The 23,836-nt window shown below is 45.8% G+C and overlaps 9 protein-coding genes across 9 annotated transcripts; 7 read left to right on the top strand and 2 right to left on the bottom strand.

Annotated features, from left to right (window-relative positions):
• Window positions 1-3,005: 3,005 nt before the first annotated feature.
• C8R40DRAFT_1070895 (P-loop containing nucleoside triphosphate hydrolase protein) lies at window positions 3,006-4,900 on the top strand (the record flags this gene model as incomplete). Its single annotated transcript, XM_046226284.1, has 6 exons — window positions 3,006-3,174; window positions 3,239-3,802; window positions 3,855-4,384; window positions 4,437-4,559; window positions 4,614-4,781; window positions 4,838-4,900. 6 exons carry the CDS (start codon window positions 3,006-3,008, stop codon window positions 4,898-4,900), a joined length of 1,617 nt encoding a protein of 538 aa, XP_046084795.1.
• A 518-nt stretch (window positions 4,901-5,418) lies between these two features.
• Window positions 5,419-6,780, top strand: C8R40DRAFT_1049461 (RTA1 like protein-domain-containing protein; the record flags this gene model as incomplete). The annotated part of the gene is made up of 9 exons (XM_046224564.1): window positions 5,419-5,545; window positions 5,602-5,746; window positions 5,808-5,920; window positions 5,970-5,992; window positions 6,054-6,131; window positions 6,190-6,229; window positions 6,285-6,450; window positions 6,505-6,575; window positions 6,632-6,780. 9 exons carry the CDS (start codon window positions 5,419-5,421, stop codon window positions 6,778-6,780), a joined length of 912 nt encoding a protein of 303 aa, XP_046084794.1.
• Window positions 6,781-7,039: 259 nt separating this feature from the next.
• Window positions 7,040-9,691, bottom strand: C8R40DRAFT_1113044 (uncharacterized protein). The gene is made up of 21 exons (XM_046228443.1): window positions 9,278-9,691; window positions 9,190-9,228; window positions 9,114-9,124; window positions 8,981-9,057; window positions 8,875-8,929; window positions 8,768-8,825; window positions 8,612-8,621; window positions 8,533-8,550; window positions 8,458-8,483; window positions 8,378-8,403; window positions 8,290-8,321; window positions 8,199-8,223; window positions 8,137-8,148; window positions 8,060-8,075; window positions 7,954-7,996; window positions 7,791-7,891; window positions 7,716-7,740; window positions 7,624-7,658; window positions 7,462-7,547; window positions 7,229-7,410; window positions 7,040-7,170 (listed from the first exon to the last, which is right to left on the bottom strand). The coding sequence occupies exons 1-21, from the start codon at window positions 9,304-9,306 to the stop codon at window positions 7,093-7,095; spliced, it is 984 nt and encodes a 327-aa protein (XP_046084793.1). The 5' UTR covers window positions 9,307-9,691; the 3' UTR covers window positions 7,040-7,092.
• An 882-nt stretch (window positions 9,692-10,573) lies between these two features.
• Window positions 10,574-11,939, top strand: C8R40DRAFT_1070892 (uncharacterized protein; the record flags this gene model as incomplete). Its single annotated transcript, XM_046226283.1, has 6 exons — window positions 10,574-10,668; window positions 10,732-10,847; window positions 10,912-10,982; window positions 11,053-11,170; window positions 11,220-11,360; window positions 11,416-11,939. The coding sequence occupies 6 exons, from the start codon at window positions 10,574-10,576 to the stop codon at window positions 11,937-11,939; spliced, it is 1,065 nt and encodes a 354-aa protein (XP_046084792.1).
• Window positions 11,940-12,080: 141 nt separating this feature from the next.
• C8R40DRAFT_1266269 (uncharacterized protein) lies at window positions 12,081-13,768 on the top strand. Its single transcript, XM_046233931.1, has 3 exons — window positions 12,081-12,303; window positions 12,364-12,475; window positions 12,539-13,768. The coding sequence occupies exons 2-3, from the start codon at window positions 12,461-12,463 to the stop codon at window positions 13,598-13,600; spliced, it is 1,077 nt and encodes a 358-aa protein (XP_046084791.1). The 5' UTR covers window positions 12,081-12,303; window positions 12,364-12,460; the 3' UTR covers window positions 13,601-13,768.
• Window positions 13,769-13,824: 56 nt separating this feature from the next.
• C8R40DRAFT_1273175 (nucleotide-binding domain-containing protein) lies at window positions 13,825-16,951 on the bottom strand (the record flags this gene model as incomplete). Its single annotated transcript, XM_046234085.1, has 12 exons — window positions 13,825-14,072; window positions 14,142-14,512; window positions 14,636-14,746; window positions 14,887-14,936; window positions 15,004-15,100; window positions 15,236-15,325; window positions 15,398-15,554; window positions 15,633-15,706; window positions 15,766-15,882; window positions 15,940-16,207; window positions 16,263-16,854; window positions 16,897-16,951. The coding sequence occupies 12 exons, from the start codon at window positions 16,949-16,951 to the stop codon at window positions 14,039-14,041; spliced, it is 2,016 nt and encodes a 671-aa protein (XP_046084790.1). The 3' UTR covers window positions 13,825-14,038.
• Window positions 16,952-17,918: 967 nt separating this feature from the next.
• Window positions 17,919-19,450, top strand: C8R40DRAFT_1070889 (uncharacterized protein; the record flags this gene model as incomplete). Its single annotated transcript, XM_046226282.1, has 3 exons — window positions 17,919-18,671; window positions 18,724-18,971; window positions 19,024-19,450. The coding sequence occupies 3 exons, from the start codon at window positions 17,919-17,921 to the stop codon at window positions 19,448-19,450; spliced, it is 1,428 nt and encodes a 475-aa protein (XP_046084789.1).
• Window positions 19,451-20,113: 663 nt separating this feature from the next.
• On the top strand, window positions 20,114-20,643 carry C8R40DRAFT_1070888 (uncharacterized protein; the record flags this gene model as incomplete). The annotated part of the gene is made up of 2 exons (XM_046226281.1): window positions 20,114-20,206; window positions 20,263-20,643. 2 exons carry the CDS (start codon window positions 20,114-20,116, stop codon window positions 20,641-20,643), a joined length of 474 nt encoding a protein of 157 aa, XP_046084788.1.
• A 1,653-nt stretch (window positions 20,644-22,296) lies between these two features.
• C8R40DRAFT_1007423 (uncharacterized protein) lies at window positions 22,297-22,893 on the top strand (the record flags this gene model as incomplete). Its single annotated transcript, XM_046222816.1, has 2 exons — window positions 22,297-22,446; window positions 22,495-22,893. Coding segments are annotated over 2 exons (549 nt in total), but the record flags the coding sequence as incomplete, so codon positions are not given.
• Between the last annotated feature and the right edge of the window lie 943 nt (window positions 22,894-23,836).

The raw sequence follows: 23,836 nt of genomic DNA, 5'->3' as shown, positions 1-23,836 counted from the left end.
ACAGCTTTGCCTCCGCCATAATGAAAATGGCTTTTGCCCTTCTTGGTAGAGTTTGAATTCATCGAGGCCACCTTTATTGAGCAAAGACCCGCCAAGCACTTTGAACTCTTCCAAGTTCCTTGTGGTCGTGCCTGAGACCCTGGTCCTGTTCTATTCATATTATTAGTGAGAAAGGAAGAAACTGGTACAATAACTAGCTCACCATATTGGTAACTTTAACCATCCCGTAGTCCGGTTTATGTATCACAAGTGAACAAGAAGGGAGGAAAACTGAGGAAAATTAATCACTAATTCTGATAGACCGATGGTGATAGTCGTATACAACATCGGGAAATGTGCCGAGTCCAAAAGGAGAGTAAGGACATGTCTTTGAGCTAATGGTCCGCGGGTTGCCACATCCACTTAACGAGGATTTAAGTATCAGAGCTCAGAATTGTGAAAGTCACTGGATGACACGTACCCTTCTACGTCATTACCCATGGATCGGTGTAATCTAACGACCCACAAATTGTAAGACCTGGGTCAGAATAGGTCTTAAGGTAGGGTCTGGTATATGAAGGTTTATGTTGTAGCGTGCTAGGAGCAGGCTGGAGCTCGAAGGGAGCTACGGGAACCGTGACCGAGGACAGGAATGACCTAGTAGTGGATGGGACGAAGAGATGGTGACCCTTGAGGGGGTTCCTAGGAGGTCCAGGAAGGTTAGGTAGAAGTATGGAACCTCGTAATATCACGTAGTAGGAGTTGTACTTGCTAGAATGTCAATATAGGGTTCGAATAGGCCGTAGATGGAAATGGGTCTCGAGGTAGTAAGCTCCCGAGGAGGTATACACCCGGGGACTGGGCTTGAGGATGGACGTCCTCGAGTGTTGGAGGTGGTAACGGAGAAGCGATACGTGGTTTGACGTGAGGGGTAGCCTCGACGTTACTTAAAGGTCCCGAAGCTTACAAAGTAGCTAGGGAACTCTGGGAGGTTTGGGGAAGGGTAGCTCACCAAAGCGTTTAGGCGTTGGGGAGCTTTAGTAATGTTCGAGGGAGCTCGGAGACTCACTCAGATGGCTTAGACTTGAAGTAAAAGGGTATATTCGATCGTATAGACGACAGTGGACGAGAGTAAAGAGAAACAGAGGTAGAGAAACAGAGTGTAAAGAGAAATCCGTATGGTTAGCAGGTACAAAGGGACAGGGACTGGACCTATGCAAAAGGGTGTGTGTTCAAAATATACCAAGCTGGGGCTTGGGGACGTTACGGAGCTACTTAAATAGGTATGGGAAGTGAACAAGGGAACATCAGAGTCTAGGGGACATGAGGCAGGTGATCGAGATTGGTACTTAATGGGGCTGGTGTTAGGAGTTTCGTACGCGTGTCAGGATGGTTGTCAGGACTGTCTTGGGGAGGTGCGTATTACCAGTGGTACTGTCTTGGGGAGGTGCATACTACCTCGGGAATGTCTTGGGGAGGTGTAAGGAAGTGTGTGGGCTGGTGCTGGGGTTGGTCTGGTTGCGGTCAGGGCATGACACAAATTTTATGAGCAATTGCGGTACTTTCACCTTCCTGCACCCCAAATCACTTTTTTTGTTGAATGTGTCCTTGCCAAGCTTTTCTGACACAATGCACTCAGTCAGAAGTTTCCGACTTTTGATGTTGACATCAAGCGCAGAATGTTATTCGTAGTATTTCTTAATTTTTCTCGGAAAAACTCGTATCATAAGGGGGTAATAGGCTGTTATGGAGTGCAAGGATGAGAATGAATGTAAGAACCACGTCACGTTATATCTCGTTATATAATATTGGTGTCCCTTCTCTAGCTAGCTATAGCTTTACCTGCTCATTTGACTTCAATTCTCTCTTTTGCTCTTCCTGTGTTGCAAGATACGCATCGCATACCCATCCAACGTATTGAGACTATTTCAAACATGAAGTAGATATTTTGGTTTTCTTACTTTGGGTCCCTGTGTTCTTGGCGTCGGACTTGCGTTTAGGAGTCATGGTGAGTGTTGAAAAAGGTGAAAACAATTTATAGCGAGCTTTCTTCACGCGATGATGAGTTACATGACCAAAGTAAAACTACATTGTACACGGCTTGTCCTCGGCAGTCTGAGTGAGACAAACAATCTGGATTCAATTCTAGCCTACTACATTTTGAAGTTTGGGAGCATTTATGCTCTTGTCAGCTTGAGAGGGATACTCCTTCAGCTGGAGGACATGGTGGGCTTTTGCAAAATCAATGTTGGGAAGCATGGTCAATCGATACCATGTATCATGAGTCAACAGGGTTTATATACTTACTATTTAGCATTCGTCACAGGACAAAGAATGAAGCTTCGTGAGTGTCAATTGGTTGTGTGATGATGAAGGTGTGGGTTAGGGAGGTTGCAAATGCCCTGCCCATCTAATGCAAGCATTGAACTAAGTTATGATGTATTTTGTGATCCTTTGAAGTAAATTCAGAGAAATTTGGAGATTTACCTCAGTTACTATCATGCCACCAGTGTTTGAAAATTCTTTGAAAATTCTTTTGTAAACACCTTGTATTGACTCATATTGCTTTTGGATTTGGCATACACATAGCATAGCATGTATTCAAGCTGACTGGCCATTTATAATGCCCAACATATGTGGACAATGAATGTGATGTCGATGCTGCCGATGAAGACTCTGAAATCACCAGTGTTTGAAAATTGGATTTTGCGATTTACAAAGCTTGCGGAACGACGTCACAACCATTTTTGTTCAATAAAAATCCACAACTATATGAATCATAGCTGTTTCCTTTGATATAGATACATACATGCAGTTATAAATGAAGGGAACACCTTTCAAAATGTATTTTCAAACTCGGGTGACTTTTCAAAGCCGGCAGGCACGATAGTAGGCGCCTTTGGGCGCTCCACGGTTTAGTAAGCGCTTACGAAACCGGATGAACCCGGGATATTGTGTGAAATTTAATTTCGACGTGTATATCGTCTTTGACTTTGACCTTCGTCCTTCTCTTCACCTCCATCATCATGCTCACCACCCGTGGCGCCGTCGCCCGTTTGTCAAGGCGAGCAGCTAGCTCTGCTAAAAAAACCAACGCCTTCTTCTCTACCGCTGCTCTTTCTCAGCGTGTTCCTTCACAATCCTCTTCTTCCCGTCAATCCTCGTCTCGTCCTCAGCGCGCTTCTCCTGTAGCTGGTAAGTTTCCTATACGCTAAAGCATTTTTTCTCGTTTTTTCAACGAAGATTTTCCACTTTTTAGCTCGCTCGTACGCTACTGAGGCCAAGCAGGTCGTTGGTTCGGTGAAAACCGTCATTGGTGCCGTTGTTGACGTTCAGTTCGACACTGAGAATCTCCCTCCAATTCTCAATGCACTTGAGGTCCAGGACTTCCATGGAGGCCGTCTTGTCCTTGAGGTCGCGTCCCACTTGGGTGAAAACTCAGTTCGTACAATTGCCATGGACGGTACGGAAGGTCTTGTCCGTGGACAGAAAGTTGTTGATACTGGGGCTCCCATTCTCGTCCCTGTCGGAACTGGTACACTCGGTCGTATCATGAACGTCATCGGTGAACCCATTGACGAACGTGGTCCTATAAAGGGTGTCAAACTCAGCCCTATCCATGCCGACCCTCCACCATTCGTCGAGCAATCGACTACTGCTGAGGTTCTCGAGACTGGTATTAAGGTTGTTGACCTTCTTGCTCCATATGCTCGTGGTGGAAAAATTGGTCTTTTCGGAGGTGCTGGTGTTGGCAAGACGGTGTTGATTCAGGAACTTATCAATAACGTTGCAAAAGCCCATGGTGGTTTCTCTATCTTCTGTGGTACGTCCCGTTTGCTTTCTACATGCGTCAATTTTCAACTGGTTACATTCAGGTGTCGGTGAGCGTACCCGTGAGGGTAACGACTTGTACCACGAAATGATTGAAACTGGTGTCATCAACCTTGAAGGTGACTCCAAGGTTGCCCTCGTTTTCGGTCAGATGAACGAGCCCCCGGGTGCCCGTGCTCGTGTTGCCCTCACTGGTCTTACTATTGCCGAGTACTTCCGTGACGAGGAAGGTCAGGACGTGTTGCTCTTCATCGACAACATTTTCCGTTTCACTCAGGCCGGTTCCGAGGTGTCTGCCTTGCTCGGTCGTATTCCTTCCGCTGTCGGTTACCAACCCACCTTGTCCACTGATATGGGTGGTATGCAAGAGCGTATTACCACCACCAAGAAGGGTTCTATCACATCTGTCCAGGCTGTTTACGTCCCCGCCGATGATTTGACTGATCCTGCCCCGGCAACAACTTTCGCTCACTTGGACGCTACCACTGTCTTGTCTCGTGGTATTGCCGAGCTTGGTATCTATCCTGCCGTTGACCCTCTCGACTCCAAATCTCGTATGCTGGACCCCCGTATCGTGAGCACGACGCGTTTAAAATATGTTTGATCAGCTGACCTTTTTCCTTTAGGTTGGCCGCGAGCACTACGACGTTGCTACCGCTGTCCAAAAGATTCTCCAGGACTACAAGTCGCTTCAAGATATCATTGCTATTCTTGGTATGGATGAATTGTCGGAAGAGGACAAGCTCACTGTGAGTTTTCTTCTGGACGTATTTTACATTGTCATTGACAGTCCTTTACTTCAGGTCGAACGTGCTCGTAAGATCCAGCGTTTCATGTCGCAACCTTTCCAGGTCGCTCAGGTTTTCACTGGTTACGAGGGCAAGCTCGTGTCGCTCAAAGACACCGTTCGCTCCTTCAAGGAGATCCTCTCGGGTGCTCATGACTCTCTGCCTGAGTCTGCCTTCTATATGGTGAGCATTCATTATATGCATCATCTTGCCGAATTTAAATTAACTTCTTTCCGCAGTCCGGTACCATTGAGGATGTCAAAGCCAAGGCTGAGCAGCTTGCCAAGGAGATGGGTAATTAGACAGCTGGGATGTGCGTTGTGGTTTTGGCGTCCTGTAGCTGAAAGTAAAAGCTTGCCTTGCTAGATTGTGTGCCTGGTGATTACATCAAAATTGTGATGGAATATATCCTTTCAAGTATCTATATATCTGTGCTTTATGCTCAAAAATCCTCGAGCATAATCGCGCCCAGAAACCAAACTAACGTGATTCAACTGTCGGACGGTACCCCCCAGTACACCTGAATGTTTATTTCGGTGTAAGTCTGTTGAGTGATAAAAATCTTTGCCAAACACCCATTACCTCCCGTTGGGCCATTCAACCACAGCTTTCCGTAGCCAGTCGTTTGTCGTGACTCAATCTAAAATGTACTGCGCCAGTTGGACACCACTCAAACACGCAACTCGTAGGCAGTGAAAGTGGCAAAAATTTGCCGTGCCCGATGTTATAAAAACAAACGAGTTCTTTGTCAGGCTGATTTATAGATTCGCTGAACCCAATCCGGGGCCCTAGGTGTTATTAGACATTCCCCTTAGACTTCATGAACTCTTCATCTTCTAGTCCTTTTGTACTTCGAGCCTCTACCGACGACACTGATAGTCCATATGGCTATGTGCCTACCTTATGGATCTGCATCATGTTCGTTACACTATTTTCGGTTTCCACTAGTAAGCTTGATTCAAGTAGTGCTTTAGAGCGCTGAAAAACTGACACCTCTTATTAGCTGCTCAACTCATCCATACATTGTTCGCACGACAGTGGTTTCTTCTGCCGACCATAATTCTCGCTGGATGCGGAGAAATTCTTGGTTGGGCGGGGCGACTGTGGTCGAATCAGAATTTACAGGCCGCCGATCCTTATATGATACAGTAAGCTACATAAGCCTTCGTGAAAGGCTCACCCCAAGAAAATTGACTGGCGAATGATTAGAATTGCTTGCCTTATTATTTCACCGACACCGCTGCTGGGTGCTCATTTCATCATCTTCGGTCGTCTGGTCAAAATGCTGGGACCTCAATACAGTCGTTTCAAACCCACACTGTGTGCGCCTAATCTCAGTCTATTGTATGATTAAAACTGATCATCTACTAGATTCCAGGATTTTTCTATCCTGCGTACGTTCAGAACTTTCGTCCGTTTCTCGATATCTTTTTTACTTATCACATCCTTTCCTAGGACGTTGTGTCCTTGGTCGTACAAGCGGTTGGAGGCGGAATGACAGCCAGTGCTAACGATGACGCAGGCGTTAATTTAGTGAGTTCGAGGTCGCGGCTTCATTTTTTTAGATAGAAAGACTCATGTCTTGATCCAGGGGACGAATATCATGCTCGCAGGAATAGCGATACAACTAGGTGTGTGGTCGTTGCCGTTTGTCACTCAAGTTGCGGACTGATTAGCGTGTTATAGCGATCCTCATCATCTTCTCTGCAATCGCGCTAGAGTTCGTGTATCGCTTCAACGCGGATAAGCCTGTCAGGCTTGACACAGAGAACTTGAAGAACGGTTATATGGACAAGCGAAGAAGGATTGGTCTGTATGCTGTGTTCTGTGCGACATTCTGTTTGTTCATCCGGTACGTCTGTCCTACCTTTTGTCCCCATCCCTCTGCCTGATTCTGTTTTTATAGAGCAATTTACCGGTTAATCGAGCTCGGGGACGGATGGAACGGGATAGTCATTCAAACGCAATGGACTTTTGGTACGCAACGGAAATTCTACGACTAATTCTCATTTTCACTATTTTATGCATTTCAGATCTGTTTGACTCCGCGATGGTGGTGCTTGCCATGTACATTTGGAATTTTGTTCCAGTGAGCTGGATTCTGAGCGGTCACGGTTCGGCTCAGGAACTCGAAATGCGATACAACACGTCCAATGAACCACTTAATACCAAGGCACTGTGACGCAGTTCAATTCTTGTGATTACAGGTTCAGATCGCTTTTGATGATTCCCTGTTACTATTTATATGAATTAACAGACTGACCTCCATTCGTAACACTCTTTGAAAGTTGATCTCATAGCACGGACTTCATATACAATAATTATTTATGTATGTAGAGCGAACAGTACTGAATGTTTACAACATAGACTTCACGTTGCTCATTCCGCGGAGGTGGTTGAATTGTCTTCCGGCATGATCTTACTGTAAAGAAAGGAGGGGATGTAACATTCAAAAATCTGCACTCTCTTACTAGCTCCACTATATACTACAAAATCACTGATAATTCCTGTCTGTGATTCGATCGACTTTCACAGAAATGACAGTCTCAAGCTCTCCGTGACTGTTATCATCCTAATCAACCGCGCATTAAGCAAATCGATACCGCACTGAGGAAAATAAACAAACTTACTATCTGCGTTTTTTGGCGAGGGAAATTATCCAGCTCATGCGAGGCATTTGTCAGCTGCATTGCACTGTTGTTGGTGCGAGGGTGAACTTGGAAGTCAGACGTTGTGATAACACCCCCGCTATGACTGCGGTCGCGCATGTGATCTCGAACATTCAGCGTTGCCAAAAAAGAGTTGGCATAGACTATGAACGTGAGTCAGAGGTGTGAAGAGGCTCACTGAAGTAAAATCTCACGCCGCGCCAGGATAAAATAGAATGTGACCTCAATGTTCGTACCAGGATAGGCACTGGCCATTGAAAGCACGAAAATAGCGCAAACGCTGTTTTGTCGAAGGGAGAATTAGAAGCTCTAACGGCGAGCAGAAGAACAGAAGAACAGATATACCTATCACTTACCCAGTGACAATACCAGTTGTCACACTAAAGATCGTCTGTAAATCAGTGATAAAGGTCAGAAAGTGTATCGAGTTACGTTCGACGACACGCACGACAGCACGAAGCACATTGTTCGTCCTAAACGAGGCTTGGTCATCATGTCAGACATGGACTCAACATGCTCGTACCTTTTGATAGAGGTTCGGGCTTGTTGTAAAAGATGGACCATCGCAGCAGCAATAAAGATGTCTGCAGCAGTCCCGGTTCCATTCGTAGCGATCGCATAGGGCTGAAATAGAAAAAAATACAAGTTCGAAGATTATCCAAAGTTCCGAATACGGCGCGACCTACCCCCATTACAGTGGAGAATTCCGCGGCCGACGTAAGACCAGACCTATGATCCTCGTAGTGAGCAAGAAGAATAAGCAAAAGAAAAAAACCTGGAAAAAACACTTACACTCGGTACACATAGTCTGCAATTCACTTATCATTCAGCACTCTAGAGCTTACTACGGTGTTCGGTAATACACTCACAAAGTAGTAAACCTTGGCAGTGTGTTAACAAGGGTATATTTAATGTACTGATTGATACTCACCAAATTGAGTTAGGCAGACCGACCACTGAAAGACAAGTCAATACTGAGATCGAATATATCCTAAGCTTTGGGACTCTCGCAACGAACGTACCAGTATTCCTGGAAGAATAAGGTGCTTGCTCACTGTAATACGACATGATATTAAAATTTGACCAGTTCAAATTGAGGAGAAAGCACACATTTCCATACTCGCCAAACGTAGAAGCTGAGAACTCGTTAGAAAGCATGAACACGCCGAAGTAAAGCATTATTAGCGCACGTCTGGACTATGATAGTATTGAGACCCTAATCAAAAGTTAGTAGACTTTTCTGAGTTGTAGAGCCTGATACTAACCATTGGCATGGCCATTCCCTGGTGAGATTCAGTATGAAATCACCACATGGCCTCAAATTTCGCGGATAGGGCGACTTACATAGTAGCTCCTACAAATGATGGTCAGTAAAATACAATATTGAGTCTGACTTTTGCATGTAACAAATGCCAACAGAAGCTATCTTCCCCGACTTCTAACAACCGAAAGTGAGGTACGAAGAAGGAAAGGCAAAATAGATGAGATATATCCACTCACCAAGGTATGGTATTGAGAGCAGCCGCATTGGAAAAATTGGTGACACAGTAATAGTAAACTTGGCTTTGTTAGTAACGGTGTGCGCGAGCGGGTCAGAGAGGACTCACTCCATTGACTGGTGAACAACTGGTGCATGAGGTCGAGGAATACAACAGTCATGACCTGGATCTGTTTCAGATTCGATTTTACTTGGTGAAAGCTATAAGTGTTTACCGTCAATTTGAGCCATATTGGGTCAGAACGGTCGCGAGTCTGAGCACTGAAGTAGAACCACGTTTGCGAAAAAGTGACTATAAGACGAAGTTCAACCATTTTCACAATACGCAGCATATACAACGTAGCATACCGCCATTTAAGCTGCAGTGGTGTCCACGATGTCATAAGTTGAATGGATACGCGAAAGAATTGTCCAATATTCTTACACAGAGGCAATAATAAGGCCAATGAAAAGGGCTCCAAGCCTGAGTAAATAATGAGACTGGAAGTTAAATGTTAAAAAAGTGAACATACGAATTATCTATGGTGATCTCGACTGCCATCTTTACAGGATGCACAGAACCGCACGACCTTTTTTGGCGACAGAGCTGGTGGGTTGTAGATGGGTTCTAACGCTGGGAAGGATCAAAGAGTTATATATGTGCGTTCAGTTACCCTCATTCCAAGGAAATCGAAATCGACCGTTACTACGCCCGATAGATATCATCCGTCGCTTCCAGAATTGTGGTCTTCAGGGTTGGATGAAGTTTACGGCACGCGTACGGAGTAGCCGATACCACCCTATAGTACAAACATTCTTTCGTTCTTTCCTGTCATCTGCAGTAACCTGCAGTCTCCTTAAGTCTCTTTTAGTGGAGAGCTGGTGGAGAACTATAGAGATCAGTATGTATATTTCTAGTCGTGAAAGTTAACAAGATCAGAAGTGAACCAGTGCTAGTGAACGCCGAAACGTTATTTTCGCCACTGAATCAAGGTCATGTGCTTTTGTCCGATGTCAAATTCCAATTCATGCAGGGCAGTCTAGGGGCAATTTAGCACACTTGCTTTTTGTCTTTTCTTTGACTGTACTCAGACTATACTAGATGCACAGTGGGAGCGTCTAATGCTCTATAAGTAGAGACAGAGAACTGAGGAGGTCAGTGGTCATTGGTAGTTTGTAGCTTTACTTCTGACCGGTTCAGATTATCGCTGATTATTGCGAGAAGGTGTGCTAATCTTCAGAGAGAAAATGAGAGAAACCTTCAACAACAACAATGTTGGACGATGATTCCACTCAAATTCTCAACTTGCAAGGTATAAAGCGTCCTGCTTGGATCGACTTATGGCTTTGAGCCCGGAGGGGCAGAGCCTGAAACTTTAGGGGATGTTCCTGCAGATTCCCAGGTTCAACGTTCACGTTCAGCCTTCAGCCATTTGCAAAACCACGCGGCACCGGAGGGCACCGGCTGCGAGTCGCGACAGCCCCAGTCTGCAACTCCTTGTTTCTACCAGGTTTCTACCGACATTCGATCAAGAAAATCCTAACGGCAACAGATAACTCCATCTAAAATAGTCCTTTAGCAAAGGCCTGGCAAAGTTATTGAATATGTCAAATCCATCCACGCAACGATCCGGCAACGACCTTATCATACTACTCATGTTTTCAGGGCCGCCGTAAAATACCGCACTAGTGCAGAGTCTGGTCGTCCTATATATCATCTCTCCCTTCACGCTTTTTGTCTCGCCCCTACATCTCTATTTTCCATCGGCGTTCACCCTTCAGAATTTGAAACCCCAATCCCTATTTCTCACAAAATCAGAAGTCTTGCGATGGTCTATACTTCATACTTCGTTACCGGTGCTTCCGGGCTCCTGGGATCTCAAATCGTGAAGAAACTGCTCGACGCTGGATATACAGTCCAGGGGTAAGCTTTCTTGTGGACGGTATAAACCATTTTGACAATCGTTGATTATTCTTGAACTGCTAGAGCGGCTCGTGGAGACAAAGTGTCCCAATTAGCCAAAATCTTTGAAACATACGACAAGTTCACGGTCGTTGATATCCCTGATCTTGCATCCTCTGATCTCAACGCGTTATTCAAGGGTATGCATTTCATTCAACTTGATACGCACCTTTTTTTGGTCAACTTACTCGTGTGCGTATGTAGATGTGGAAGTTTTGATCCATGTCGCTGCGATTCTACCCTCTTTTCGAGGTCCGATGGAGGTCGTTGAGAAGGTGAGTGATGAAGGAAGATCCACATGATCCATCCAAGTACTAATGGGACCCTAATTTTTCTTACCTCCAGTTCGCGACGGAAGGGACGGAGAAAATGATGGACGCCGCGCGTCTTGCTGGCGTGAAGAGTATAATCGTTACTGGATCACAAGTGACCTATAATATCGAGGGTCCCTTTGGGCCCCGAGGTATGTTTGCGTCCGTCTTCCCTATGACCAAATTCCCACTACTGTGTAGACTGGCGGCCTATTACATTTGAGGATGCCCGGAAGACCACTGAGGCTCAGCACTTCGTCGTTTACATTGCTCAAAAGATCATTTGTGAGCAGACTGTCATGAATTGGGCGGAAAAGCACCGCGATACCAGGGTGGTTATCAGTGCGTTCATTCGTTTACGCACCTGCAGCATTTAACATATGATACGCACCATCAGTCGACCCAACATACATCTTCGGTCCTTTTGTCCCCAACTACAAATACATCGTCAACAACCCTAAACTGTACTCCGTCGAAAGCACCAACTACTTCGTCCATTTCCTACTTCGACCCGATAACGAAGTGTTCGTTGTTTATCCTGGGTGGGTAGATCTGAGGAACATTGCGGATGCACATGTCAACGCTATTCACAACACCGCCATCGACCAACTCGAGCCAAGGGATCGTCGCTTTCTTCTCGGTGCTCCTGAAGAGCATAATTGGAAAAAGGTCATCGAGCACGTAAAGGAGGTCAGACCAGAGCTTGCCGCCCGTCTGAGCGACCCCGAAAAGGCACCGGTCTGGCCTATGCAGGTGACTGATCTTGAGAGGAACGAGAAATATCTTGGGATCAAGAAGGACTCTTATCACTCCTTCAATAAATCCATCGTGGATACAATTGACGGTATTTTGGATGTTGAGAAATATTGGAAGGAGCAGGGTTTCGAAATTAGCTTGCCGAACGAGCATCTGTTCAACTGAGCGTTCTAGTATGTACCCCTCTTTTGAGTCTTAGGATAATGTAGTATCAATAATGAACGCAAACAATGGATCGAGGACGCGTGCGGCTATGTGCGGGCCGGTAGAAATTCTGCCAGACGCGTCGAGCGCTTAAAATGCTTTCCTCACGTCCCGTCCGCCGTTTTCTCATTGTTATTGAACGACGAACATCCTTGAGGACACTGTCTTCTTCAATAAAAGCTACACACTCATCCAGACCAACTTTGCCCTCCTGTCATCTACTCTGTACACAGGCAAATTCTCATGGACGACGCGGTTTTTGTCGTAGTGGACTCCATGGTCGACTAAATAGCTTTGATTCAACATGTATTACATCTCAGAACAAGTAAGCCCCTCATTTTATCCTGAGTATCAAGAGATTTACCTATAGTATGTGAAATGCCAGCCTCAATCCCCCGATTCGCCGTCAGTACACTTCTGGAAACACCGAACCAGAAGAACCTTCAAAAACAGACTCATCAAAAAAAGCAGAGGTCGATGGGATGGACTTATATACAGTGAGTACTGCTACTGTGAAGCCCAACTCATAGTTCATCTCCCTTCACTATAAATTCATCTAGGCTCAGACCATTCTGTCAATCCTTGACCGCGCCAAACAAGTTTGGCCCCCTCCTAAAGTGCCCGTTCCGTTTGGCTGGTCGGCTGACTGGGACTGTTGGGACATGCTTCTCTCGTTATACTGGACATCGCCTCAATATCTCATGCTACCGCAAATCGAGACCATTTTCAATATTCATTTTGGAATCAGAGGGGAGACGAGACCTATCGTTTATTCCACCCCTGACCTGGCTTTGAATCAGGGCGAGGGAGAAGAAGAAGAGGGGAGGAGGGAGTTCAAGTCGTTTGTCTTCGCTGTCGTTGAAAGGCCTAGTGAATTCTATTTACTCGAATATCACGGCGAACCTACGCTGTTCAAGATATCGCTACCGAAATCTGAGGATTCCTCCTCTGAACAAATCCAACAATTGACCGAGCCGCTACTCGTAGAACTCCTTGCTACGCCAGACACACTCACTTTCGAGCACATCGAACACTCTCCGGAGGGATCCGCGGCACTTCAACGAATTTTTGCCCGCGATCGTGATGTGATTCCCGAGCTCGAAAAGTTTCTAGGTTACATTCCGGAGCATACAGAGATATGGGAGGAGAACCCGCAGAACTCACACCCAGAATATACGACAAAATCTGTAGAGATGGCTGAATCATCAGAGAAGACGGCAGAAGACGAGAAGATTGCGGAGGTGAACTATCTCCTAAAAGAGATCGAGGAGAGGTCTCCAGAGTTCAAAGAGGCTAGTCAAGCATGGGATAAGGGGATGCTGGATGTATCATCCTCAATATCCGACAATGAAGTTGATCCGGATTCCGTCGAACACAGTATGTCCGCGATTGGACTCAAGGAGGAGATAGCGCAGCTCGAGGACATGATGGATAATGCTGATGGCGAAATATCGAAACTCGATGAATCTTTACAGGAGACACTTACGAGCTTGGACACAAAATCAGTCAATCACCAGTCGGTTAGTCCGCTCCAAGTGGAGGTCGATGAAGCTGATGAGGATCATGTGAGACTCAGCGTGCCGTTCAAGGAGGAGCGCGGAAAGGATCCAAAGAGCGGGTAGTAGTCCGCCAAGGTTGTTTGCCTTGATCTTTGTTTAAATACTAATCTGCTAGTACCACTAATGATAGTTCCATGCGTACATAGTAGTACTAGTGTATCATGAGTAATCAAGGAACTTGCCCACTGCTAACAAGGCTTATTATCGTTGCGTTTGAACATCGACCCTACTTCAGCAAATACATAACAGAGCGACATCTGTATCCTAGATTCACAACGCACATACTAATGCAAGAATTTGGTCCCAATGCTCTAATATTTCGCGTCCGTTCGCGACTCTACTCCGATGCATAACAATACTATGGTATAGTGAGATTAAGTGATAATAATCAAAGCATAACCATAATACACAATTTATGTAGTCCTTTCTCCTAAACTCCCACAGAATTTTCATACTTTTCACTTCGGATATCTTGGTAAACACACAAGAGATGCCGAAAATCTAGAGCCTCGACAGATCTCTGCCCCATACACCCCTGCGAAGTAGATTCAAAGACACACTAAGTGAAAAGAACGCAAGGACTGGTCTCAAGAGGAAGGCTCACCTGACAATCCAATCAATCATTAACAATGCCCTCGTCCGCACCGACACCTGCTCGTTCCAATAAACACTTCGCCAGGCGTACATCGCCGCTAGACCACCCATGAAAGAGTATTTGCCTAAATCGAACACTGCAGCGTTCCCAATGTACGCGAGGGACCCAAGGTGGAAGTATCGGAAGGGAGCAGAGATGGCTTCGTCAGGGATGAGAATCAGGTTTCTGGCAGATTCAGAAGAAGTATTGGCAGTGGCAGATCCAGCAGACGGCTGCGTGGTCTCCATCTTTTGTTCTTGTTCTTGTCGTTCCATCCGTCTGGCTAACTTGTTGAGCTTTTTCCCGATATATTTTCCTTGTTGTGAAGCAACTTGAGCAGTCTAAGAAGTGCGAAAAAGGTTCAAACAATAAGACAAGGCCGAAAGGAGAAGAAAACAAGAATTGAGATAGAAAGAATAATTTTCAAACCATCCATGGGCAGTTGTTATGAAAGATGGACGCACAGCAGGCAGACTAGTAATTTTATTTCCCAAATCCTCCAATAGCTTTACGAGCTCGTTCAGCTCAAGGGCATTGTCCCCGTTAACGTCGTACATTGTGAATATTTCACGGGCCTAACGGGGTATGTCACGGGAGAGGGCACGACCAAATGTCGGGATAAAGTTGATTTAAGAGCATGACAGAGCCAAAAGGTATACAAAGAAGCAGGAGAAGATGAGCCAGGGAACAAAAAACAGAGATATACAACACGCACCTTGCTAACATGATCTTCAGCCATTGGGATCTTTTGTTTTATTCTATTAACTATCAGACAAGTTCAATGTTAGCAATGTAGGAATAAATCAGGAAAGATTTATGGGAAAAACCCCACCCATAACCTCCCATTCATCAAAATCGATCTTCCCGTCTTTATTTTGATCCGCTTCCTCAACGAACTCGAGGAAGTGGCTAACAAGTGAGGTTTCGATCTGTGAACGATATTCCATAACGGGGTGAGTCCCAACCATCATCCAAAAGGTCCGTTCAGAATAGATTCGGGGAGGAAGTTGAGAGAATCAAAGTTCAGTGCACGATGCGTTAAGGCGACAAAAAACAGAACTAACCGTAGCAGCATCACCAACAGCATAGACTGTGCCTTGTGGTGTACCCTTCACCCTCAAATGCGCATCGACCTCGATGGCCTTTTTGTGGAACTGTCAGTTTGGCCAGGAAGGGGGAAGAGGCCGGTGAGATGATTGGGTTTATTGAGACACAGCAATCATCACCTGATTAGGCAAAAGTTGCGTCACCCTCTTCGCAAACGGGTTCATCGCAATACCAGTTGACCAAAGCGTAAAATTCGTTGGAATCGTATGTTGTTCCATTTTCCCGTCTTCGTTTTTGGACGTGTATATGACATGTTCTGGAGTAACAGCGGCGACTCTGAGATTGAGGAAAGATGTGAAAGTTGCAAGGAATTTGAAAAAAAAAGTTGAGTTGGTCGGAAACGGCAGGACCTACCTTGCATTCGTAATTAGGTTAACCCCATCCCTCTTGAATTTGTCTTCGGCATATTGTGAAATCGCTTCCGAGTACTGGAGTATAAGCAATGTGTGAGAAAGGGAATCTGGAAGAAAAAAAAAGGTGCATAGACGAATAACACAACTAGCGGGCGAAGAACAACGTATATAAAGACCCTCACTGTGTTCAGGATATGCCCCCTCGACTGGATGACATGGATCGATACTTCCTCACGACAAATTTTCGGGAACTGGTGGAAGTTTCGTTAGGCGAGCAACATTGTTCAATAAAAAAGCTGGACACATACGTAATTCATGATGTCCTCCTGACAAAAGTCAAATATCTCCGCTGCAGTCTCAACACCGGTCGGTCCACCGCCACATACAACGAAGCTCAAAAGGCGTTTTCGTTCAGAGGGAGAGGTAGTGGGGAGAGAGGCGATCTCAAAGTTGTCCATGACCCTTCTTCTAATGGCCTGCGCGTCAGCAATGGTTTTGAGTTGAAAACAATGTTCCAAGCCTGGGACGCCGTGTGTACTCGACGTCGAACCGACTGCTATGATTAACTTGTCGTAGCTATGTGAGAAGCCATGAGTGATTTCAATCAACAAGATAGAAAGTTGGTACCCACGGAATGTAAACCCTTTCTCCGTTCCCGACACATTCAATCTCAATCAACCTCTGCCCAAAATCAACATCGACCGCCTTCCCGTTGACGAAATGACCTCTTAGCCTGGCCACGATCTTCCTAATTGGCTCAATAAGACTCCTGATTTGTACGGTTCCTACTGCAGCAGAAGGCAAGAGCGGTGTGAATGTGGTAAACGTCTCGTTGGACACGACAGTAACATGATAATCTCCGAGATGTAGTGTCTGTAACACGCCCATGGCACCCCAACCGCCTCCTACAACGACCAAACGAGGTTTGTCCCTCGCAATGCGATGCATGTCCTCGTCCTCGTCATCGTCGACTAGAACACGAGCGATAGGGAGGTTTTTCGGACCGCCACGTTCGAGATGGAGTGCCAATGGGTTCATAGGTACACGGTCGACGTGTCGGGAAGTATAGGTGAACAGGTCGTGGATGAACAGGAAGGAAGTAAGGACGACAAGACCGACGACGGAGGTCAGAGATAGATAGAGCGTGTATTTGGAGAATATGAAGAGCCGGCGGAAGAGAGTGCGGCGACGTGGAGGAGGAGTAGATGAGGTCGAGTTGGGATCTGGATTCGGACTGCCGCTGCTGGCATCGGTAGCAAACGAACGACGAGAATGAACCGATCGATTCTGTAGTCTAGCAGATATTAAATGTGCAGTCATTCCAGGTTGTGACCAAGGGTGAAGTCCACATTGAATACCAAGCTGTGTCGCGAAGGTCTTTATATTTGGCTGCGGTACATATTGAGAAACGCTCCGAGTCGAAACTTGGTTGAGAAGACGAGGAATGGTCTGCTTGGGGGAAAGAATATGCGAAAGTCGCGTAGAAAGTCTAGAAAAAGATCCAGTGCCAGAGCATGCCCGCCCACAGCGAGCAACACCGATTATCCCAAGCATCCCAACAGGCAGGTAAGCTCAAGAATAAACCGCGTATTAGGGCCTACAAAATATTAAGATACAATGATCTGAAAGGAAGATGGTGGAAGAATTGAAAGAAAGGATATTGAATTGTCGGGCGCGCATTGAATGACGTCAGGTCGCAATACCCGTTTGGGGTTGTTTGGCAACAGCTTTAGTTGCCGCGTTGCCGATCAGTGCTGTGTTTTTCTAATACGCTTTGAGTGTTCGTTTTCCGCTGCATTGCAGCATGTTCTGCCTCTGTATGTATGTACATGGAAGATCTAGAGGACTTAGAACCTACCAGAACGCGATGTTACAGTAAATAACCGCCCGGCACTGATCGGCAACCCGGCAACACGGCTGCTAAAGCTGTTATTGCGATTCCTGCGTTCACTCCTGAATAAGAAAAATTCTGAAAAATTCGAGTCTCTTCGCGTTGTTATCGAATGCTCTGCAAGACTGCAACTTGCTTAAAAATGCGCGAGGGATCAATATAGTTTCCACTGAGAAACAAATTTAGGCCATAGATGATAGCATCTCCATCGCATCTCCGTCGCATCTCGCGAGACGTATTTAAGCCGAACGTTTTTTTTTTTACCTGTTTACTAGTCCAACTCAATTAAGAGTTTTTTTTTCGAGTGAAATTTTAAAAGCAATATATCTTGACGTCGCTAAGCTTCGCTTGTGTAATTGCGGTACCCTCGGAAAACTTTTGTTCTATGAACTAGCGATGAATGCTTTGGAACTTCTTGCAGAGCAAGCAGTAGCAAGGACAGAGGGCCATGTTATCCCTACAACGCCTCAGCAGGGACAGCAAAGTGACAGACACCAATATGGGCAACCTATAGTACCAACACAGCACTACCAGTCACTTCGACCCAGTCCCACACAACCTCCTCCAAGCTCTGCCTGCAGTGCACTGTCCGAAACATATCTTTACAATTTTTCGACACCATTTCGAAGTGGAGCGTATCTACCAAACCCTCCTCGAGATAACATGCCCTCCACATTCCAATCCCATCGTCAACTTCACCAGCCAGAACACTGGTCTGATGATTGGTGGAATCAGCAGGACCACAATGATCAGTCTTTCAATATCAACACACTGCACCATCCAACAGTACCTGTAGCTCAGAAGGAGAATGATCAGACAGTTGCAGAGCTTCCGAAATTTGATGAAGAGAGGAAGAAAACAACGACGGGTGAATGCGACATTGACAAGAAGGAGAAGAAAACGAAACGAAAAAAACCCCTGGGAACAGGGAGTAAATCTGGGTCAACAAACCGTAGAGACGGTGGCGACTCGGATGTAGAAATGGAGATGCTCTCACCAGAGGACATGAAAGCAGCAGTCTTGAAGGATCCTGGTGATGAAAAGAAGTCTGGAGTTTCAGAGGAAGACAAGGTTTTACTGGTGGAATATCTCACTCGTCCCGAACGATGGAAGAATTTTAAGTTGCGACAGGGTGCCCTGATGATTAATGTGAGTGTTCATCCATCTATCAGTATTGCTGAGTTGACGTACTGCTTTCCAGGCTGCCTCGGACATTTTCAAGACCAAATACACCGCTACACAACTCTCAAATGCATGGAAAGCATTGTGGGAGAAATACAAGGCTGTTCGTGAGCGCCAGGAGCATACAGGTGGAGGCGATGGTGATGCAGATCGTGGTGAGGATGATAAAAGCAAGGAGCGAATAGCGAGACGGGGGAAAGCCAAGTTTTCGGAGAGGGTCCTCGATGCATTTGAAGCTTCGAAGATCTTCGAGCTCTTGGATAAAGTGTGCGCCCTATGACTTCTGTTCTCTCTTGCATTAATAACACATCTATTTTAGAGCCCATGATGATAGTAGTGTTGTACGTGGCCAAAATATGAACTCTACATCCAGCATTTCCGAGCCCGAAAGCAGTAGTGACGACGAGGAGAAGAAGCGGAAGAAAAAGAAGAAGAAGACAAAAAGAAATCGCCTCAGTGATGACGAAGAAGAAATCACTCGCGATAAATTCCTCGCAGATGCTGTTGGAGCAATCCAGGACAAAAACAAGGTGGCAAGAGAAATGGAGTATAAGAACTATGAGCTTGCTTTAAAGAGGGACAAACGAGAGGAAAAAGCAAAACAGGAAGAGCTGAAGCTGGCAGTTGCACAGCGAAGGAACGTTGAATGGGAACGTGCAACTAAGATGATGGAATCCCCTATTGCGAAGATTCGACAGATGGGGGAAGCACTCGCAGAAAGGCTATGTTCTGAGGAGGGCTTGTAGTGGATATGAGCTGAAATTATCTTCGAAATTTTGTTCTCGGATTGATATAATCACAGGTGACGGCCCAGCTTTTCCCGGCCGGGAAATATAAAGGGAAATGTTGGGGAGAAATCGCTGATTTCCCCTAAGTAATTAAATACTTTTCCCCGAGGATATTGATCAGATTTCACGTAAAAAAAAACAAAAAGTTTCCCGTTTGATCAATGTTCTATTGATCGTGAGAGAAAAATTGTATTTCCCACAAGAGAAAGATAATCTTTCCCATAAAGTAAAGATAATCTTTCCCACTCCATAGATTCCGATCCTCCCTCTCATTCTTCGTATTTGTCGGCCTCAAACAACCACCTAAGGTCTCGTACTGGTCAACGACTTGCGTTCCGCAACTTTCTACAGAAAAACTCTGAGATCCTGGCCAGCAATGACTGTTCTCCTAATTCCGACGCAAGTATGAGCTCTACAATTGATATGAATCCCGCAGCTTGTCCAGATTCTGGACTTCTTCATCGGCGGAACGACCCGGAGATATATGGCAACGACACCAGTCCAGGTTCTGGGGCAGAGACAGACTTGAACTCCTCATTCCAGGTCGCTTCAGGTTCAGTGTCCATTTCAGGCGTTTCGCCATCTCAAAACCATCCCAGCGAAGACTATGGTTTGTCAATCATGGCTCAAGTCATCTTGAACAGAGACTCTCTGGACTTTACCCCGCTTGACTCGTCGATTTTGGAGACAGTTGTTGCTACCGCACAGACGACCGTGAGGGATTGCTTTCATCACTTCACACCGGACCCTAATATTTGATTTGCGTATAGATCGACAGTACTTTTTCTCAGAGTGATAATGACAGTGCTCTAGCAGACGTTTTCAAGGATCCTCGACTAAGACATCGTTCAGTCATTGATGCCTCGATTCGGATACAATCGCTTCAAAGAGACATGCGGAATCATCTATCAGCACTTCAGGGATTATCATCAGAATCGGAACCGACTGTTATCCAGAACGTAGTTGGAAGGGCAGAGCGTGCGGTACAAGCCACATCATCAGACTTGAGGAAAGGAGCAAAACGTGACGCGGTTCAACTGGAAGTTTCAGAGGCAAACGCGGTCCTTGACGAGGTTAGGAAGCTGGTTCTGAGTTGGCGAGAATCATATCCGGACAATAGTCCATTGAGAGTGGACAATGGTACGTCGTGATCGCATTTCGAGAATAACAATGTCTTAAGTCATTCCGCAGATGTGGCTGCATTTGATATTTCTTCTACATATACAACAGCGACATTGATTGCTTATACATTGGTGTTGACGCTCCGGCTTTTGGAGGGTATCGGTCGCACGGTCTCTAGTTTTATACTCAAAGGAATCAAAATTTTTGGCATGAGTTATGGACTGCTACATCCGGGGGGAACTACAGAACTCCAAAGGAAAACTCTCTCTGACATACCCGAAGATATCCGACAACTGGAGCGGAGGTTTAATCTCGATGTTGAGACGACTGTATATGCAGTTTGTCCAAAGTGCAGCTATACACATCTACCCACCTTCGCTGACAACTCTACTAAGCCGACGTATCCCTTAAAGTGCACGCATCGCCCAATGGCCCTTGCAGAACCCTGCAATGAATCTTTACTGCGGGATAGCGGAAAACCCGTGAAAAGTTTCGAGTTTTACTCGTTCTTAGACTGGTTCGGTCGCTTCGTTGCTCTCCCGGGAATCGCACAGTATAGCGATGTATTTTGCGAGCAGGTTTCGGATGATCATCCTCCAGAAGACAAAGGAAATGCCTGCGATGGCCGGTTCTATTTCGAGCTAAAGGGACCCGATGGAAAATTCTTTGTACGCGAGAGGGGGAAGGAAGGCCGTTGGTTCTTCAAGCTCCATGCTGACTTCTTCAATATTGAGGGAAATCTGCATGGTGGAAAACACAACTCCACAGGAATAATGTCGATGAGCTGCCTCAACCTTCCCTTAGAAATAAGGGAGGATCAGGCTTACGTCTACATCCCTGGAGTCATACAGGGTCCTCGAGAACCCGATGCTAGGGCGGGCGCTTACAACCATTATTTACGACCACTCATAGATGAGGTATTAGTTGCGTACACCAGGGGTATCCAATGTGCTTTGTCGGATGGCCAAGAAACACCATACGAACGCACACATCGAGTAGTTCTGGCCAATATTTCTATGGATGCTAAAGCATCACATCCCTTTGCTGGTTTAGTGGACATTGGTTCACATACCTACTGCGCGACCTGTCAAACATGGCACAAAGCTTACCTAAGTTCAGTGGATTACGAGCACTGGGAGGCTATCGATGACGAGTACCTCCGTGCAGGCGCAGAGAAATGGCGAGATGCAGAGAGTCGTGCTGAACGCGAAAAGATAGAGCATCTTTATGGGGTGCGATCCTCAGAATTCTGGCGATTGCCTTACTTTAGTCCCTCAAAACAAGTGTCCATTGATCCAATGCATGCTCTAAAGAACATTTTTGGAAACTTTTTCTGCGATGCCCTGCGCCTAGACAACCCTTGCAGCACCAAGGAGCCTAAGAACAAAAATACAACACCGGTATCCTCAATAGCACATTTCTACCAATTCACCCCCCCTCCTCCATTATCTCTCGTGAATTCCGCCCCTATATTGCCCATAGATGCAGTTGACGATGATCTTGTGACTGCAGTACTGGAGTGGGATCACCTTTCAAACGATTTGCGTCAACTTCGCCACCAACGGATGTCAAGCCTTCTAGTCGAAATCAATGCCTATAAACGAGAATTGACTGATATACATCATCATCTCTCTTCACCGCGACCTTTTACAGAGTTAACGCAAACTCACCTACGATCGAGGTTGAAGAGCAAGAAGTGGGGGGTTTTATTGTATGTCTGTAATGACCTCATGGTGTTTCCCGCCCAAATTTCAGATGAAATTGCGAAAAAGGCGTTAGTTACGAAGGGCGATATCACTAAAGATGACATGGTAGAGACACTCATTGAATGGGTAGGTAAGTCATCACCACAATACGAACAGTTCTAACATTTCTTGCAGCGCCTGAATGGCATTCACGAAGATCAAGCTTTTGTCTGGCCGCACTTCACACCAACTGACATTACTCCTCCCCGGGCATCGTGGGCATCTCCTGTCCTATCTCGCACTTTTCATGGCAATGTCGCTTGTCACATGCTAACTGATGTTGAACGCAAAAAGATCATGCAAGATATGGCAAAGAAAATGAACTGGCATTGCGCAACTGGTGTAGGTCATATTCATCAACTTCTTTGGGCGCCGTGTGATGACGGCAATGTGGGGAGAGAGAAATTAGCCAAGGGTTTGAATGCAGAAGGCATTGATGCTTTGCTATATGTTTGTGCAGATCTCAATCGAGTCCCCTTGCAACTACCTAGACGAGAAGTCAAACGGATTCTAATTCATCAATTGATCGACTGGGTAAATTGTGCATATTTTTACTTCCCTCCTCCCCGAGTTCATGATCATATATTTGCAGCGTATGACACAGCCATTTAATGCCCTCTCGTGGACACCGGTGGATTCACCCGCTGTTCTGAAACGCATTAAACAGGCAATACAAGAGGTGACCGTTCCTTCGTGGATTTCCAAGCCTCCTGAGGATATAGGGCTTCCGAGAGCTGGGACACCAAAGGCAGACAACTGGCGGAGATTATTTGCTATCTTCCTACCACTGGCTCTGTTGAGCATGTGGCAGGTTCACTCGCCCATTGCAGTATCTGATGCTAAGGATATGAGCTCAGTCCTCGACACTTCGCTATACCTTACCTGTGCTTTAATCACAATGACCAAGCATAGATTACAACTTCAAGATCGGTTGAACTTCCGTGAATATCTACGGTGCCATATCCTCGGCCTAAAACACAATTTCCCTGGATGGATTCTTCCTAGTCATCATGTTAGTTTCCATATCTTTGACTATATGGATCTTTTTGGACCGGTACATAACTTCTGGTGTTTTCCTGGAGAGCGGTTGATATCTCGATTGAGGAATATCACAATCAACCATAAAATTGGTGCGACTTTTGATACTGCACATTCTAGTACTGGTGTCTCATCTCATTTTGTTCAATAGGTGAATTCGAGAGTACATTACTACACTCTTTTTGTAAAGGTTCTGCATTTCGCCGTTGGCTTTTACATCCTAATTGCCCACCACTGTTGAAAGTCCTACGCCAGCTCCTTGACAAGGCATTTGGCTTGAACAAAGATAACAGAACACATGCTCATTGGGAGGAATGTGAGGTCGACGTCTTGGAGATTTCCGAACCTTCACAATTCAAAACTGAGACACCTTCGGAGCTGATCTCATTACTTGGTACCAGAAAGCTTGAATGTTTCAGTCGAATCCATGCAGGTCATG

Source organism: Lentinula edodes (assembly GCF_021015755.1).
Source record: "Lentinula edodes strain Le(Bin) 0899 ss11 chromosome Unknown C8R40scaffold_25, whole genome shotgun sequence".
Classification (NCBI taxonomy): domain Eukaryota; kingdom Fungi; phylum Basidiomycota; class Agaricomycetes; order Agaricales; family Omphalotaceae; genus Lentinula; species Lentinula edodes.
The sequence above is the reverse complement of the archived record's forward strand: the minus strand, read 5'-3'. Positions and strand labels throughout refer to the sequence as shown.